General features: G+C 52.2%; 6 protein-coding genes across 6 annotated transcripts; 4 read left to right on the top strand and 2 right to left on the bottom strand.

The window, feature by feature from the left end:
* Nucleotides 1-837: 837 nt before the first annotated feature.
* CKM354_000865700 (uncharacterized protein) lies at nt 838-2,768 on the top strand (the record flags this gene model as incomplete). The annotated part of the gene is made up of 3 exons (XM_044804046.1): nt 838-1,100; nt 1,154-1,441; nt 1,496-2,768. 3 exons carry the CDS (start codon nt 838-840, stop codon nt 2,766-2,768), a joined length of 1,824 nt encoding a protein of 607 aa, XP_044659981.1.
* A 117-nt stretch (nt 2,769-2,885) lies between these two features.
* On the bottom strand, nt 2,886-3,311 carry CKM354_000865600 (uncharacterized protein; the record flags this gene model as incomplete). Its single annotated transcript, XM_044804045.1, has 2 exons — nt 2,886-3,206; nt 3,258-3,311. The coding sequence occupies 2 exons, from the start codon at nt 3,309-3,311 to the stop codon at nt 2,886-2,888; spliced, it is 375 nt and encodes a 124-aa protein (XP_044659980.1).
* Nucleotides 3,312-4,355: 1,044 nt separating this feature from the next.
* On the top strand, nt 4,356-6,214 carry CKM354_000865500 (uncharacterized protein; the record flags this gene model as incomplete). The annotated part of the gene is made up of 3 exons (XM_044804044.1): nt 4,356-4,743; nt 4,806-5,148; nt 5,203-6,214. 3 exons carry the CDS (start codon nt 4,356-4,358, stop codon nt 6,212-6,214), a joined length of 1,743 nt encoding a protein of 580 aa, XP_044659979.1.
* Nucleotides 6,215-7,530: 1,316 nt separating this feature from the next.
* CKM354_000865400 (uncharacterized protein) lies at nt 7,531-8,703 on the bottom strand (the record flags this gene model as incomplete). Its single annotated transcript, XM_044804043.1, has 1 exon — nt 7,531-8,703. The coding sequence occupies one exon, from the start codon at nt 8,701-8,703 to the stop codon at nt 7,531-7,533; it is 1,173 nt and encodes a 390-aa protein (XP_044659978.1).
* A 1,467-nt stretch (nt 8,704-10,170) lies between these two features.
* On the top strand, nt 10,171-11,058 carry CKM354_000865300 (uncharacterized protein; the record flags this gene model as incomplete). Its single annotated transcript, XM_044804042.1, has 3 exons — nt 10,171-10,523; nt 10,587-10,666; nt 10,739-11,058. 3 exons carry the CDS (start codon nt 10,171-10,173, stop codon nt 11,056-11,058), a joined length of 753 nt encoding a protein of 250 aa, XP_044659977.1.
* A 487-nt stretch (nt 11,059-11,545) lies between these two features.
* On the top strand, nt 11,546-13,468 carry CKM354_000865200 (signal recognition particle subunit SRP72; the record flags this gene model as incomplete). Its single annotated transcript, XM_044804041.1, has 1 exon — nt 11,546-13,468. One exon carries the CDS (start codon nt 11,546-11,548, stop codon nt 13,466-13,468), a length of 1,923 nt encoding a protein of 640 aa, XP_044659976.1.
* Between the last annotated feature and the right edge of the window lie 3 nt (nt 13,469-13,471).

The raw sequence follows: 13,471 nt of genomic DNA, 5'->3' as shown, positions 1-13,471 counted from the left end.
GCCATAACCGGCGAGTACAGAACGCCATTGCTACATCACGCGATCCCCCATGCTGGAACACATCCGAGCCGAGGACAAAAACATAGCATGGAGCTGTCGCTCATCACGAAAAGTCTGCAGCCGGGTGTCTCCCACGGAAGGAGCTATCGAATGGTCTGGCTTGCCTGGCGTCCTTGGCAGAGTCTTGGACTAGCGAAAGCAGCGAAGTCTCATTGCGTGGGGTGAAAACAAGCTCTCCAATCTCATCAGATCTAATCACAAGCGAGATCCTCCATTGGCCTTGCCGTCTTTGCCACGCTGCGAACTGTGCCGCTTGACCTCGTGGCATCCAAGGGTTGAGAAAATGGAGGTTGCGCCACCGAGTTGGCGAATGTGACTGTCAGCCGGGTCCGGGGCCAGACATGAGAAGATCGTCTGGGTCACATCCAAGCATGTTGATGCAAAATCCGCCACATCAGTACCATGCGGACTCGAAGGCGAAGCTGACATGGTCGAGAGCAGAGAACCCTGCGTGGGTTGTCGCCCAGTCGGCGAGAGCGTGAGGTATATGCCTCTGGAGCTCCCGATTGTCGGTCTTTACCATTTGCAGCGTGTAGGTTGCCACTATGGTCTGTCGCGTGGGTTTTAAGAAACTCTATGTCGCGTGTTTTGCTTGTCCAAAGCTCGCCCAGCCGGGAATTGCGAGCAGACCAGTGGTGCCAGAAGGCCCTGCAGCTCTGCGCATCTGGAGATAAATAAGAGCTACCCTGCTGTACCGCTCTTCTCATCTCTGATCTTATCTTATCAATCTCATCTTCGACTACACTTATCAGCACATACTTGTTGCACAAGACAAGTATGGGTTTCCTAAGCAGGCTTCGGCCTAACCCCGACGTGGGCGTACCAGAGGTCGAACGCTCCACCTCCGTCTCCGGCGAGAAGCCGACATTCGACCAGGTTGTCGTGCCTGGCGACCAGTCCAAGCATATCGCATCGGTCCCATCCGAGGACAGCGACCACGATGATGAGTTCGTCCACAAGGATATGCAGCGTGGCATCCAAAAGATGGAGGCGCTTGCTCAGATCTGGCCCAAGTGGGCACTCTACGTGACCTACGCTCTGTAAGTCCAAGGATCCTCAGTACAGTCGAATACATTCTGACATTGTCGACTAGTGTATGGGTCATCTACTTCATCGATGCGCTTGAAGGCCCCATGGGTTGGGCTTTGACTCCATATGTGACCAGCGAGTTTCAGCTCCATGGTCTCACTGCCCTTACTGGTGTGGTCGCTTCCTTGGTCGCCGGTCTTGCACGATTGCCCATGGCTAAGGTCATCGATATCTGGGGCCGACCAGAAGGTCTTGCTTTGTCGGTCATGTTGATGACGATCGGCTCGATCATGATGGCTGCTACGACCAGCGTGCAGATGTATGCTGCTGCTGAGGTTTTCAGCCAGACTGGGTAAGTTCGGGTCACACTTACGATCTTGATTCTCTGATTAACATTGTCGCACAGTGGCAACTGCCGTAACTACATCCTCGGTGTCCTCCTCGCCGATACCTCTCAGCTGAAGAATCGAGGCTTGGTCCTTGCGTACATCGCATCTCCATACCTCATCACTACCTTCACATCCGGTTTCTTCGCACAAGCTATGCTGGACGGTCCAGGTTGGCGATGGGCGTTCGGTGTCTTCGCTATCCTGCACCCAATCATCAATCTCCCATTGTTCGTCCTGTTGATGTACTATCAGCGCAAGGCGATTCGCATGGGATTGGTGCCGATCCGCAACACAGGTCGCAGCATTCTCGGATCTGTCAAGCACTACTTCGTTGAATTCGACATCATTGGACTTTTCCTCATCATCGCTGGCTTTGCGATCTTCCTGCTGCCCTTCAACATCTACTACTACCAAGGAGATACTCTGGCGGAGCAGTGGGGATCGCCATTGGTGATCTCTATGATCATCATCGGCCTCTTCACTATCCTTGCATTTGCCATCTGGGAGTGGAAGTTCGCACCTGTCCAGGTTATCCCTTTCCACTTGTTGAAAGATCGCACGATCCTGGGAGCATGCTTCATCGCCGCTATCCTCTTCGTGCAGTTCTTCATCTGGAACGCCTTCTTCTCGTCCTTCCTGCAAGCTGTCCCAGGCCTTGATCTCGCACGCACTGGTTACGTGCAGAATATTTACAGCATGGGATCTTGCTTCTGGTCGTTCGTTGCCGGATTGATCGTTCGATACACCGGCGACACCAAGTGGCAGAGTTTCTTCTTCGGCATGCCAATGACTCTGCTTGGCGTAGCTCTCATGATCGCTTTCCGCCAACCAGATGTCAACATTGGCTTGATCGTCATGTGCCAGATCTTCATCGCGTTTGGCGGTGGAACTCTCGTGATTGCGCAGCAAGTTATTGCTATGGCCGCGACTACACATCAGTACATCGCGATCGTCCTTGCCATGCTCGCAGTCTTCAACGCTATTGGTGGAGGTATTGGTGGAACTATTGCAAGCGCAGTCTGGACTGGCACTTTCTACCAGGATCTTGCCAACAAATTGCCTGCTGAGACTGTGGCAAACGCCACTCTCATCGGTGCCAGCCTCGAGACTCAGCTGCTCTACCCTATTGGCGACCCTACCAGGACTGCGATCCAGTCTTCGTACGGAGTGTCTCAGCGATACATGCTTATCGCCGCTACTGCCATCACTTGCTTGGGCTTCCCAGCAATTTTGATGTGGCGCGGAATCGACGCAAGGGAGAGAAAGCAGGTCAAGGGAAGAGTGTTCTAATCGCGAACGCCATTGTTATGTATTGTTACGGCTGACTCTAGTTGTACACATTTCGAATGAGGTCGAACCATTCATTCCTCCAAAAAAGCAGAAACTTCTGATCCTTATCCGCTCTCATTACTTTCCGACTCCCTGACCGATCCCACCCCCAATCCCATTGCCTCCCGCTCCTAATCCCGCACCAAGCCCGGTGTATGGCGCTGCTACAGCTAGTCCCAATCCAACGCCCCCACCAGGAGTTCCAGCTGTGGAACTTCCAGCGACTTCTACGCCAGCCAGATTCGCAATGCGAAGGCCACCTCCGCCACCTATACCTCCATTGCCAGCTCCACCTCCCACCCCTGCGCCAGAAGCAGCGCCCGCAAGTGCTGCTCCAAGTCCGACGCCGGTCTTGTCAGCACCAGATTTTGCTCCGTATGCGAGGAGTGGAGAGTCGATCTATGATTGTCAATATGCGACTCCAGGCCAACATGGCTAGGTAGATCTTACTGGAGCAGCAAGAGCAGATGCTGCTACAATGAGGATCAGAGCACAAGCCTTCATTTTGATGTCTTGAGAAGTGGCGGAGACAAGATTGGAATCAGGTCGAGGTCGAACTTGGCTGATTGGCGTGAGGATTAACGACTGTGGTACTGGCGAGCTCGCCTGCTTTATAGACACTGATCAATACTACTCTCCTGTAACTCCCAGTACTCGGCAGCGAGAGCACAGGATCTAGACCTCCGAGTTCACAATCAGCTTGCCATACCTCGACGTCAGAATAGGATCCTCCTCGTCAAGGTCCAAGGCATTGGAGCTACAAACCCACATGATGTGATGAACTTGAGCAATCAGGATCTATCGTTCGACGCATTAAGCGAAAAACGCCCGATGGAGGACCTCTGACCAGTCTGTATCGAGCTGTACCTGCACCGGAGACTGGTACCTGCATAGCCTGGGCTGCAGCCACACTCTGTAGACAGCTGAAGGATGAGACATTTACACCAGCACCACGTACGTTGTGAACGTTTCCTGGATGTGAACGCCCATGTGTCAATCGCGTGGCGCGTGAAAGGCAGCTTCGCTGGTGTCTCAGGCGGCAGCTATGTTTCAGAAGCACCAGATATTTGCGTGGTCGCTTGAATCATGGCAGGATTCGGGCAGAATCGTGCGGAGTGTCCTATGCCATCATTTCCGTACTGCTGAGCTGTCTGTCTGGATCGCGGATCTGAAGTCGAAGGGCAAAAGTAAACTTCGCAGGCCCTTGAAGTCTGCTGTTCTCGACCAATGCACAAGGAATACGTTGGGCATGGGTAGCAGCCGGGGAGATTGACGCAACGCGATAATGTTTGTGTTATCTGCACATCGTACAGTCGCAGCTGGTGTTCCAATACCAAGGTAGATAGAGCAGTATCCGAGGCATATTTTGTCTTCTTTGTGCTGTGTCGAATATGTCGATGCCGGAGCAAGTGTGCCGCGTGTTTGTGTGTGAAGGAAGCATGCACGCACAGACCACTCGCTCTCGGCTTGTCGGGTGGGGTTCCACAACAACAACACTCTCCGCTCCTCGCTCCAGGCAACATCAACGACACGCATTCATTATCAATCATGCGATACTGCAAACTGCCCGTGGATGAAAATGAGCCATCTGTGCTGCAAGACGACCAATCATACCGCCCTTCATGGCATCGCAAAGTCGTTGCCCTTGTTCTCGTTGCCACCTTCTGTTTGACCAACCCATGGGCACCAACTCTTCCCTATTTCACCGGGAAGCATCACAAATGCCATCACGGTACTCAGTACAAAGGCGAGAAGATCTCGTGGCAGAAAGCTGGCGAGATCGAAGGACGCCATCTGGAGACTAGCAGCATTGTTGTGCCAATGGATCAGTTTAACCTCACCAACTCCGGAGACAAGACTTTCAACATCTCCTTGATTCGTCTGCGAGGCAAAGACGGAAGCCCTAACCTACTTCTGAATCCTGGTGGCCCTGGAGGTAAAGCAATGACTTTTGTGCGCCCTCGCGTTCCCCACAGCTGTTGCTGATTCATCAGATAGGCTCCGGCGCTGAGTTCGTCTACCGCCGAGGCAAGCAACTCTCTGAAATCGTTGGTGATGGATATCATCTCTTGTCTTTTGATCCAAGAGGTATCAATGGATCTGGACCTCTTGCGTCATGCTATCCCGACAAAAAGGCTGCCCAACAGCTTTCAGACGTGAGAGATACGGAGATCGTGCATGACAGCCCCGAAGTCTATGCTTGGACTCAGAATTTCGTCAAAGCATGTGAGGCAACAACAGGAGAGTATGCTGGTTATATTAACACACCACAAACCGCTGCAGACATGAACTCTATCCTTGACGCGGTTGGGCAGGAGCATTTGGCCTATTGGGGTTTCAGGTAAAGACAGAATTGGCAGGACCCATGTTGCTCTCCTACTAACCCTATCGACAGTTACGGCACCATATTAGGGCAGACCTATTCTTCTCTCTTCCCAAACAGATCTACACGCGTCATCATCGATGGAGTAGCCAATAATTTCGTTTGGTACGGCGACGTTTTCGACGGCGAACAATTCACGAACACCGAGGATGTTCTCGAAGGCTTCTTTGATGAGTGTATCAAAGCTGGCAAGAATTGCTCGCTCTCATCGCACGCCAAGACCAAAGACGAACTCCACGATAAGGTGTTCGGCTACCTCGCCGACCTCAAGGCACAGCCTCTGAGCGTCTTCCTGAACGCTTCTGATCACGGCTTGCTGACCTACGAAAACGTCCTCTTCGACGGAATTTTCCCTTCACTCTACAAGCCTGCGAGCTGGTACAATCTGGCCGACAATCTCGCTAAGCTCTTCTCCGGCAACGCCACCGCAGCTTGGATTGCCTACGGCAAGAATGGAGGTTTCGGACTGGATGGCGAGGCCAATCAATTTGTGACCTCCAACGACGGCCTCTCCGGTCCCGCATCCGGCTGGCCTCAAGACCGCGAGACGCTCCTCAAGCAAATTCTTTCCCATGTCAACGAAAGTATCTTCATCCCTACCGAGAACTCTGGTTACTACCTCCGCCAGCAATGGACCATCCCGCGCACCCACAATTTCACACAAAAACTCGGCGTACAGACTGCTCATCCTCTGCTCATTCTCTCGACATCCTACGATCCGATCTGTCCTCTGGTCTCTGCCGAATCAGCCTTCGAGGCCTTTGAAGACTCTGCGCTCGTGGAAGTCAAGGGCTACGGACATTGCTCTGTTGCGGTGACATCGAATTGTCTTGCAAAGCATGTGAGGGAGTTCCTGTACAATGGCACCCTGCCAGACGGACACGTGACTTGCGATGTCGATGGTCCGTACTTTATAAAGCCGGAAGAGGATGGCAAAATTGTGGCGCAGAAGCATTTTGATGATCCACACGATCAGAAGATCCATCTTGCGCAATTGGAGATGGCGAGAGACTGGCAGTGGTGAACGGCGGGAACGACGGAGAGAAAATGTATATGCAGTTGGAAACCTGGGAAACTTTACATGGTGGAGAGTTCGCGAGACGCAAAAGCTGACATCTGTTTGATTTGTAATCTCAAACATCAAAACAGATGTATAATCGTCGGGACGTTGAGTGCATGACGTTCTCAAAGTATCGTATCGTTCGTGGTTGTAAGATCTCACTACTTTCCGCCTATTTGTAGACGTGAACGGAGCACATCAAGCAGAAACAATACTTGGCCCCCCCAGTGCGACTCGGGCCGTCGCGTGCAGAGATGAGGTCGTAACCCTTGGCAATACATCGTTGGCGAACGCTTGACAGAAGCTTTCTGTTCTACTGGGATCGCTCGGGTCTAGATCTAGGGATTACGCACGAAGGCTGTCATATTGAACAACCGAGAACCTGGTCGAATACGGCTGACATCATGCATTGGCCGCTACATGTGTCTCTGAATCGAGCTCCAGTCTGGAAATGAGATCATGGCACATAGTGCAAGCCAATGCTGTATGTCATATTCTTAATAAGCGAGCTGGTCATACACGATTCTCAAGCGCCTGAGGTGTAGGGTCTACACACAAATTGCAATTCTTCTCCACGCCGACGGACGAGCGGAAAATGGCAGAGGCGGCAATGGTGTTCGATTGTCGCGTAGTAAACGATACTGTGACTAAGACGTACAGTGGCTTGGAGACGTGGGTTGCATCTTTTCTTTCGGGCCCGAATCTCGAACTTGGGCTTGGGCTTGAGCTAGAGCTGGGGTTTCCTTGACATTGACGGAGCAGATACCCTGCATTCAGTCATCACGGATGCCTTTTACGTCCTTCCACCGGTGCGCCAAGGAAGTATAAGCCAGGCCTTCATGTGCCCTATTCCAATCTCAGCGCCAAAGACAAAAAGAGTTGCAAAGTGCAGGGTTCACCTCGTGACGGTGCGATGAACGCTCGTAATCTCTAATTCATGACGGGTCGTGATCTCAAATGCATGGCAGGTTGGGGTTCTGGAAGTGTATATCGATGTTCGGGTTGGATGAATCGGAAGCATTCTGGTCGAGCCTTGGGCGATGGAGACGACGAACACGTTCTGATTCGATTGGATCTATGTCTAGAGTAAGTAGATTGAGACGCAGTAAGCCCAACGAGGGAATTCTTAAACACGTACTTGCACACACAAAAAGAAAAAACACCTGTCGCAAGACACGCCTAGTCTCTTGCGGAAGTAAACGAAATAATGCAACAACGACCACGTCCAAACTCTGAGTCCCATTCCCTCTGCTGTTCCTCGCCATGAACTCCTCCGAAACTCATCGTTGCAAATTCACCGCAACGTTGGGGTTCACGTTTTGAGTGACCCCAACATTCGCATTCGTGGCAGTGTTAAGAGTCGGACTGACCAGACCACTATTTTCATCGTTGTTGTCGTTGATAACCGTGCCACCATTGCCGTTGCCATTGCGATTATTGCGATTATTTCGGCCATTGCGACCGTTTGGTCGGCGACGTCCGGGGTTCGCAACAAAACTTGTCAGAAGTGGGTTGTTGCCATTGTTGCCGTTATTGTTATTGTTGTTGCCGCCGCCGCCAGTGGTGCAAGATTTCCCATTCAAGTCTACTCCGTTGATGCAAGTATTGGAAATGAAGTCCGTACCATCGGTGGTGGTACCGTTATTGTTGTTGTTGTTGCCGCATGAGTTGCCATTCGAGTCGATGCCATTTACACAATCGCCACCATTGTTGTTATTGTTGTTGTTATTGTTGTTATTATTGCCACATGAATTTCCCAAAGAATCGAAGCCATCGACACAGTCGCCCCCACCACCACCGCCGTTGTTGTTATTGCCATTATTGTTGTTGTTCGTGCATGGATTGCCGAACTGATCAATGCCATCCACACAATTGGTATTGTCGTTGTTGTTGTTGTTGTCCCCACTGAACTGGCCATTGAGACTTGGATTGCCCACTGATGAAAAGGGCTGGTTGAAGGGCGATTTGGGTCCATACTTCCATGTGAAAAACGTGTTCGTCTCTTGAAGAGAATGTGCGCCTCCGTCAATCTTTGTCGTCTTCTGGGATCCGCCACCGTTGCACTCCACTGTCCAGTTGACGCTGTCCGGGTCGGCACACGGATTGTACGATGACTTTGGCGTCACATATGGAGGGTTCGGGCCCAGGTCTTCTCGGAGTGGAGGAGTTGAAGGTCGAGGATAACCATACGTGCTGTAAGGATCGTAAGGATAGTAGCTTGGCGTATAGTAGTATGAAGGATAATAATATGAACTCGAGTATTGGTATGGCCATCCACTCGTATCATAGGAGTATGATGGAAAACCTGTCCATGCTTGCTGTCGCTTCGAAAGTCGCTTGCCGGATCCCGTACTCAGCCCCCGTGCTGCAGCGACAACGTCCGGACGAGTGGAAAAGTCATATTTTGGCAGGGCGTGGACCAGCAGTAGACTGGTGAGCCAGAGCCAGAGCATACTGAACGGCCTGCGAGCGAAAGGTATGAAGTGAAGATGACCGCTTTTCCTTCGCGGTCATGATCAGGTATAGAATAGCAGACTGACATGCGGAGCCCTAAGCATGAACTCATGAACTCGTGGTCCCGTTCATTTGCTGTCCCGCTCATTTACTTCCAACCCAGGGTGCGCAGACAACTCGAAGTCTAACTTTTCGGGAGCGATGCTGCTGTTAGGGAAACGCGCACTTGCAGCTTGGGATGCGTAAAATGCTTTTCGTATTCAGCAAGATCCTGGTGCATGGCACGGAAAGCATAATGCATAGTCCGGTGCCTCCAATGGGTCGTCCTGCATTCACCGTAAATAGTTTGGGCAGACGTAGAGTTTGAGCTAGTCCCAAATAGTGTACCTTGTCACCCGTCGTGTCGCTCGGACACAGTCGACGGGAAGGACCGAAGAGTTGGCTTCCATCACTCGATACCAGGTAGGATCGTCGGAATCGCACTCCGAAGAATACTGCACTAGAATTTGCCCAGTCTGGGCGATGAGACGTACAACACTACAGCGGACTGTGCAAGTCACAACTGAACCAGCGATCTTGTCAGTGAATTTAACGATCAAAGAAGCAGGGCAGTCAAGCGCGACGATGTCACTCTGTACAAGACTTTCCTGCTTCACTGGTCGCGGAAGTGGGAGTTCTTACCAAGCGCTGTTGAAGAGCAGTAGAAATAGATAAACAAGCCTGTAGTCAGATGTGAACGTTCTCGAAAGACCTGTAGCCCGAGGTCGACGTTCTCGAAGAGCTTGTTTGCCATAAGCGTAGGTCTCTATCGATGCGTTGCCAGAGAGTCCCGTGACTTGTCGTCGTTTAGGTCGTATCAGAGAATAGCCGGTTGCGACTGGTGCCGTGGAGCTTCCAGAAGGTCAACGATGAATGATGACTGACGGAGTACAAGCGAATGTACTCTAGCCGAAGGAGGAGTCTGGACCCAGAGTGAGTGCAGCGCCATGTATTCTGGCAGCGAAGAAGACATAGATAGTCTTTGGTGTTGGAACACATCATCTCTTCGTTCCTTTGCACGCGGCCGCGTTACTATTTGGAGACGGAACGAGCGCTCGTCCGAATGAAGTGTCGGAAACATGATAGCCGTGTGAAGTCGACGCTGGAATGTCCTAGGGAGGTGTATATCTTGTTGGAGTCTGGACATTAATTGGGGAACGGATTGCTTCGGATGCTGTTGTCAACATCTCAGAGGTCAGCGGCAGCAGGATGGTCCCCAGCACGCACTCACAAAAGTCGATACATGCGGAAAGTGGACCATCGATCGCTGCATCCGGAAGGTGGACTACCGCCGCGTTAGGGCACATATTTAATGGTTTTGCAGTGGCCGAGGTGCGACACCCGACTGAAGACCATCAAAAGTGCCTCTCATCGACACTGTCTGGTGTTGCCATCCGCTGTTCAGCCTTTGCGATCTCTTTACAACCATGCGTCTCCACGAATACCTCCTGTTGGGCGCGTCAGTAGCCATATGTGTCGACGCTCGTGTCCTCATAGCCGAGCAAGTCGATGCTGTCATGGCCGAGAACGTCGATGCTCTCATAGCTCAGGATGGCAGCGCCTTGAACGATGTGTCCTTTGATCCGATCGATGCCATGGAACGTCAACTCTATTCCCGAAGCTTGCCTCCATGCAAGGTATTGTATGGAGAATCGTTCGAGACCAATGCTACGGCTCAGGTGATTGCGAACGCAAGATACAGTCTTTCGCATACTGTCAAGTACACAAGCATTGGTTGGAAACATCAAATTTGTAACCATTGGCAAGTGCTTTGCATGTCGTAAGTCCAGCCGTATATGCTTGCCGTTAAAGACATTAGCAGCAGCTGACAAGTCACGTCCAGTCTTGCGGGAGGCATCGACTGGGACGGTAACTCGGGCCAGATCGGCACCATTCTGGGACACTGGTATGGAGAAGACGGCTGTGAGTAGTCCTTTATCCCAAGTACTCTCCACGTTCGAATCCAAGCACCTGCACTGACTTTGTTTATCCCAGCCGAGCTCCTGGCAGTGCACTACTGGCACAACGAATTGGGCTTCACAGGCAGGAATGCCGGGGCCAAGATATATCCAGCCCACGGGTGTATATTCATCTGCGTGAAGGGCTACATGAATGCCAAGGTCATGTACTCTGGATATAGAGACCGGCACGGGAATCAAAGAGGTGTGATAGGGAATGACACGGCGCTCACGGGACTTGACCCGAAAGGCAACCCCAGAGATCCAGATGGGTGGGACGGACCCTGCAGGTGTTACGGTAACCAGCGTTGGGATATATTCGGCAGTGATATTGCGTTTGAGTGGAGGAAGGGCTAGCATGTTGAGAGGAAGGCGTTCTGAAGAGAGCGCAAGGAGACTTACGGGGTGGCTCAGAGCAACTCGTGGTTCATGATTGACGCCGTATACGACACGATACATCTAGATAGCGGAAGTACTGATATAGTCGGCGTTGATGGAAATGAGCTCTTTTCTCCATCTGGGCAGATATCAATGTCAATTGCGGCCAGTGGCATTCGACAGAGGCCACCGGTAGACTCCAGGATGGTGTAAATAACGCAGGTGGGCGTTATTGTGGTGATGCGGGATGTCTAGTTGTATTTGATGGGTGCATGGAGATATCGGGAGTGGAGGGCGAAGTGAAGTGGGAGGGAAAGGAAGCGAAGTGGGGCAGATGCCAAGCATATCGACTCGAATCTAACCACGTTGATGAAGCGTACTGCACACGACCACCAACGCTGGAGGCTCGATACTTCACTTACACACGCCGAAACGAGCTGATGATAGCCGGTCAACGCCGCCCGACATGTCCCTCGCCTCCCTCGCTTCCTTGCTGAAGCAATCCGCTATCCGCGACGATGACGAAATTCTGCGAGCCGCCGATGCAGCATTGAAATCGTCCAAGAACGATCTCGAGGCGCAACATGTGAAGGTCGTGGCATTGCTGAAGCTGGATCGTTATGCCGATGCCATCGCCGCTTTGAACGCTGGAGGCGAGCAGCTCAAGGAACGAGCAGGGCTGGAACATGCATATGCTCTGTATAAATCGGGAAATCCAGCGGCGGCAGCGGAATTGGCGGCAAAGGAGCAGTCGCGTGGGTACACACATGTCGAAGCACAGTCGCGGTACCGGACAGAGGACTTTGCGCGGGCTGCACAGCTGTACAAGCAATTGGCAGGAGACCTGGGTGTTGATGCCGAAGCAGATTTGCGCATTAACAGTGGGGCGGTGGATGCACAACTGGAGTGGTCGGGGAGAGGGGAACTGGTAGGAAAGAAGAAGCCGGAGAGAGAAGATCTGCAAGCATTCGAAACGGCCTACAATGCAGCATGTGGGAGCATAGCGCGAGGAGAGCTGGGCCAAGGCGAGGTGCTGCTCAAGCGTGCAGCTGATCTCTGTGCAAGTCTGGAAGATCTGAGCGAAGAGGAACGAGAAGCAGAATTGTTGCCCATCAGGGTACAGAGGGTGTACGTGCTCTCCCGGCTGGGGAGAGAGAAGGAAGCAGAGGAACTGGCCCAGAGTCTGGACGTCAAATCCATCAACGATGCTGTGACGTGTCACGTTGCACAGGTCAACAGCACTGCCGCAAGTTCGACGCCTTCACCATATATCGCGGAGCGACTAGTCAGCAAAGATCTCGGTTCCTTCAAACCGGACCACCCGTTCCACTTTCAGACCTCGATATTGCAACGGAACCGGCATGCAATCGCTTTGCAGGCATTGAAATTCGACGGAACCGCCGAGTCCACAGCAGAGACGCTAAAGAAGCAGTCTCTACCGAGTACAGACCCATATGTCGCATCTCTCTCAGTGGCGAATGCTGCCGCGCACGCCAAGGGGAAGACCGGGAAAGACGCACTTAAGTTCGTATTGCCCGTGCTGGAGAGACGCCCGCACGACATCGGACTTGCACTCACTATTGCTCAACTCTACACATCGAGCGGGAACCCTGCTGCTGCCATTTCACTGCTAGAAAGCTTTTCGAAAGGACTCAGCGAAAACGATGGTGCACGATTCGCTCCTGGACTTGTTGCGACTAAAGTCAGCCTGTATCTCAGTCAAGGTCGCAAAGGTAACGCACGAGCTGAACTCACTCAAGCTGCTCTGCATCACAGGCAAAAGGCACAGCAAAGACCGACAGGCGTCACTCATCTTCTCAAGGCCGCTGGCAAGGCGTCTTTGGAGACAGAGAGTTCAGACAGCTTGAAATTGGCAAAGGACATCTTTCAAGACTTACACGCAGCTGACCCCAGCGATCGCTACGCCGCAGCAGGCCTACTAGCAGCATCACCAGAAACCGCTTCAGAGCAAGACCTGGCTTCGTTGACGCCTGTACAGCGACTAGTAAACTCCATTGGTGTTGACGCGCTTGAAAACGCGGGCGTAGCACAACTTCCATCTGCAGCGCCAATAACACGCAAGAGACCTGCAGAAGACTCGAAACCGAAGAAAGCCAAGAAACTGCGCAAGTCGCGATTACCTAAAGACTATGATCCGAACAAGAAGCCAGATCCGGAACGATGGCTGCCCCTTCGTGACCGCAGTACTTATCGGCCGAAGGGCAAGAAAGCCAAGGCGAGACAGGCATTGTTCTCGCAGGGAGCTGTTGCGAACGAAAGTGAAGGCAGCCGGCCCGCGACACCTGGCGGAGAAGTTGTACAGCAGAAGCAAAAGCAAGGCGGCGGTGGTGCGAATAAAAAGAAAAAGGGTAAAGGTGGCAAGTGGTAGTTC

This window comes from Cercospora kikuchii, assembly GCF_019650295.1.
Source record: "Cercospora kikuchii DNA, contig_00005, whole genome shotgun sequence".
NCBI classification, from domain to species: domain Eukaryota; kingdom Fungi; phylum Ascomycota; class Dothideomycetes; order Mycosphaerellales; family Mycosphaerellaceae; genus Cercospora; species Cercospora kikuchii.
This window is presented reverse-complemented; position numbering and strand designations above follow the sequence as displayed.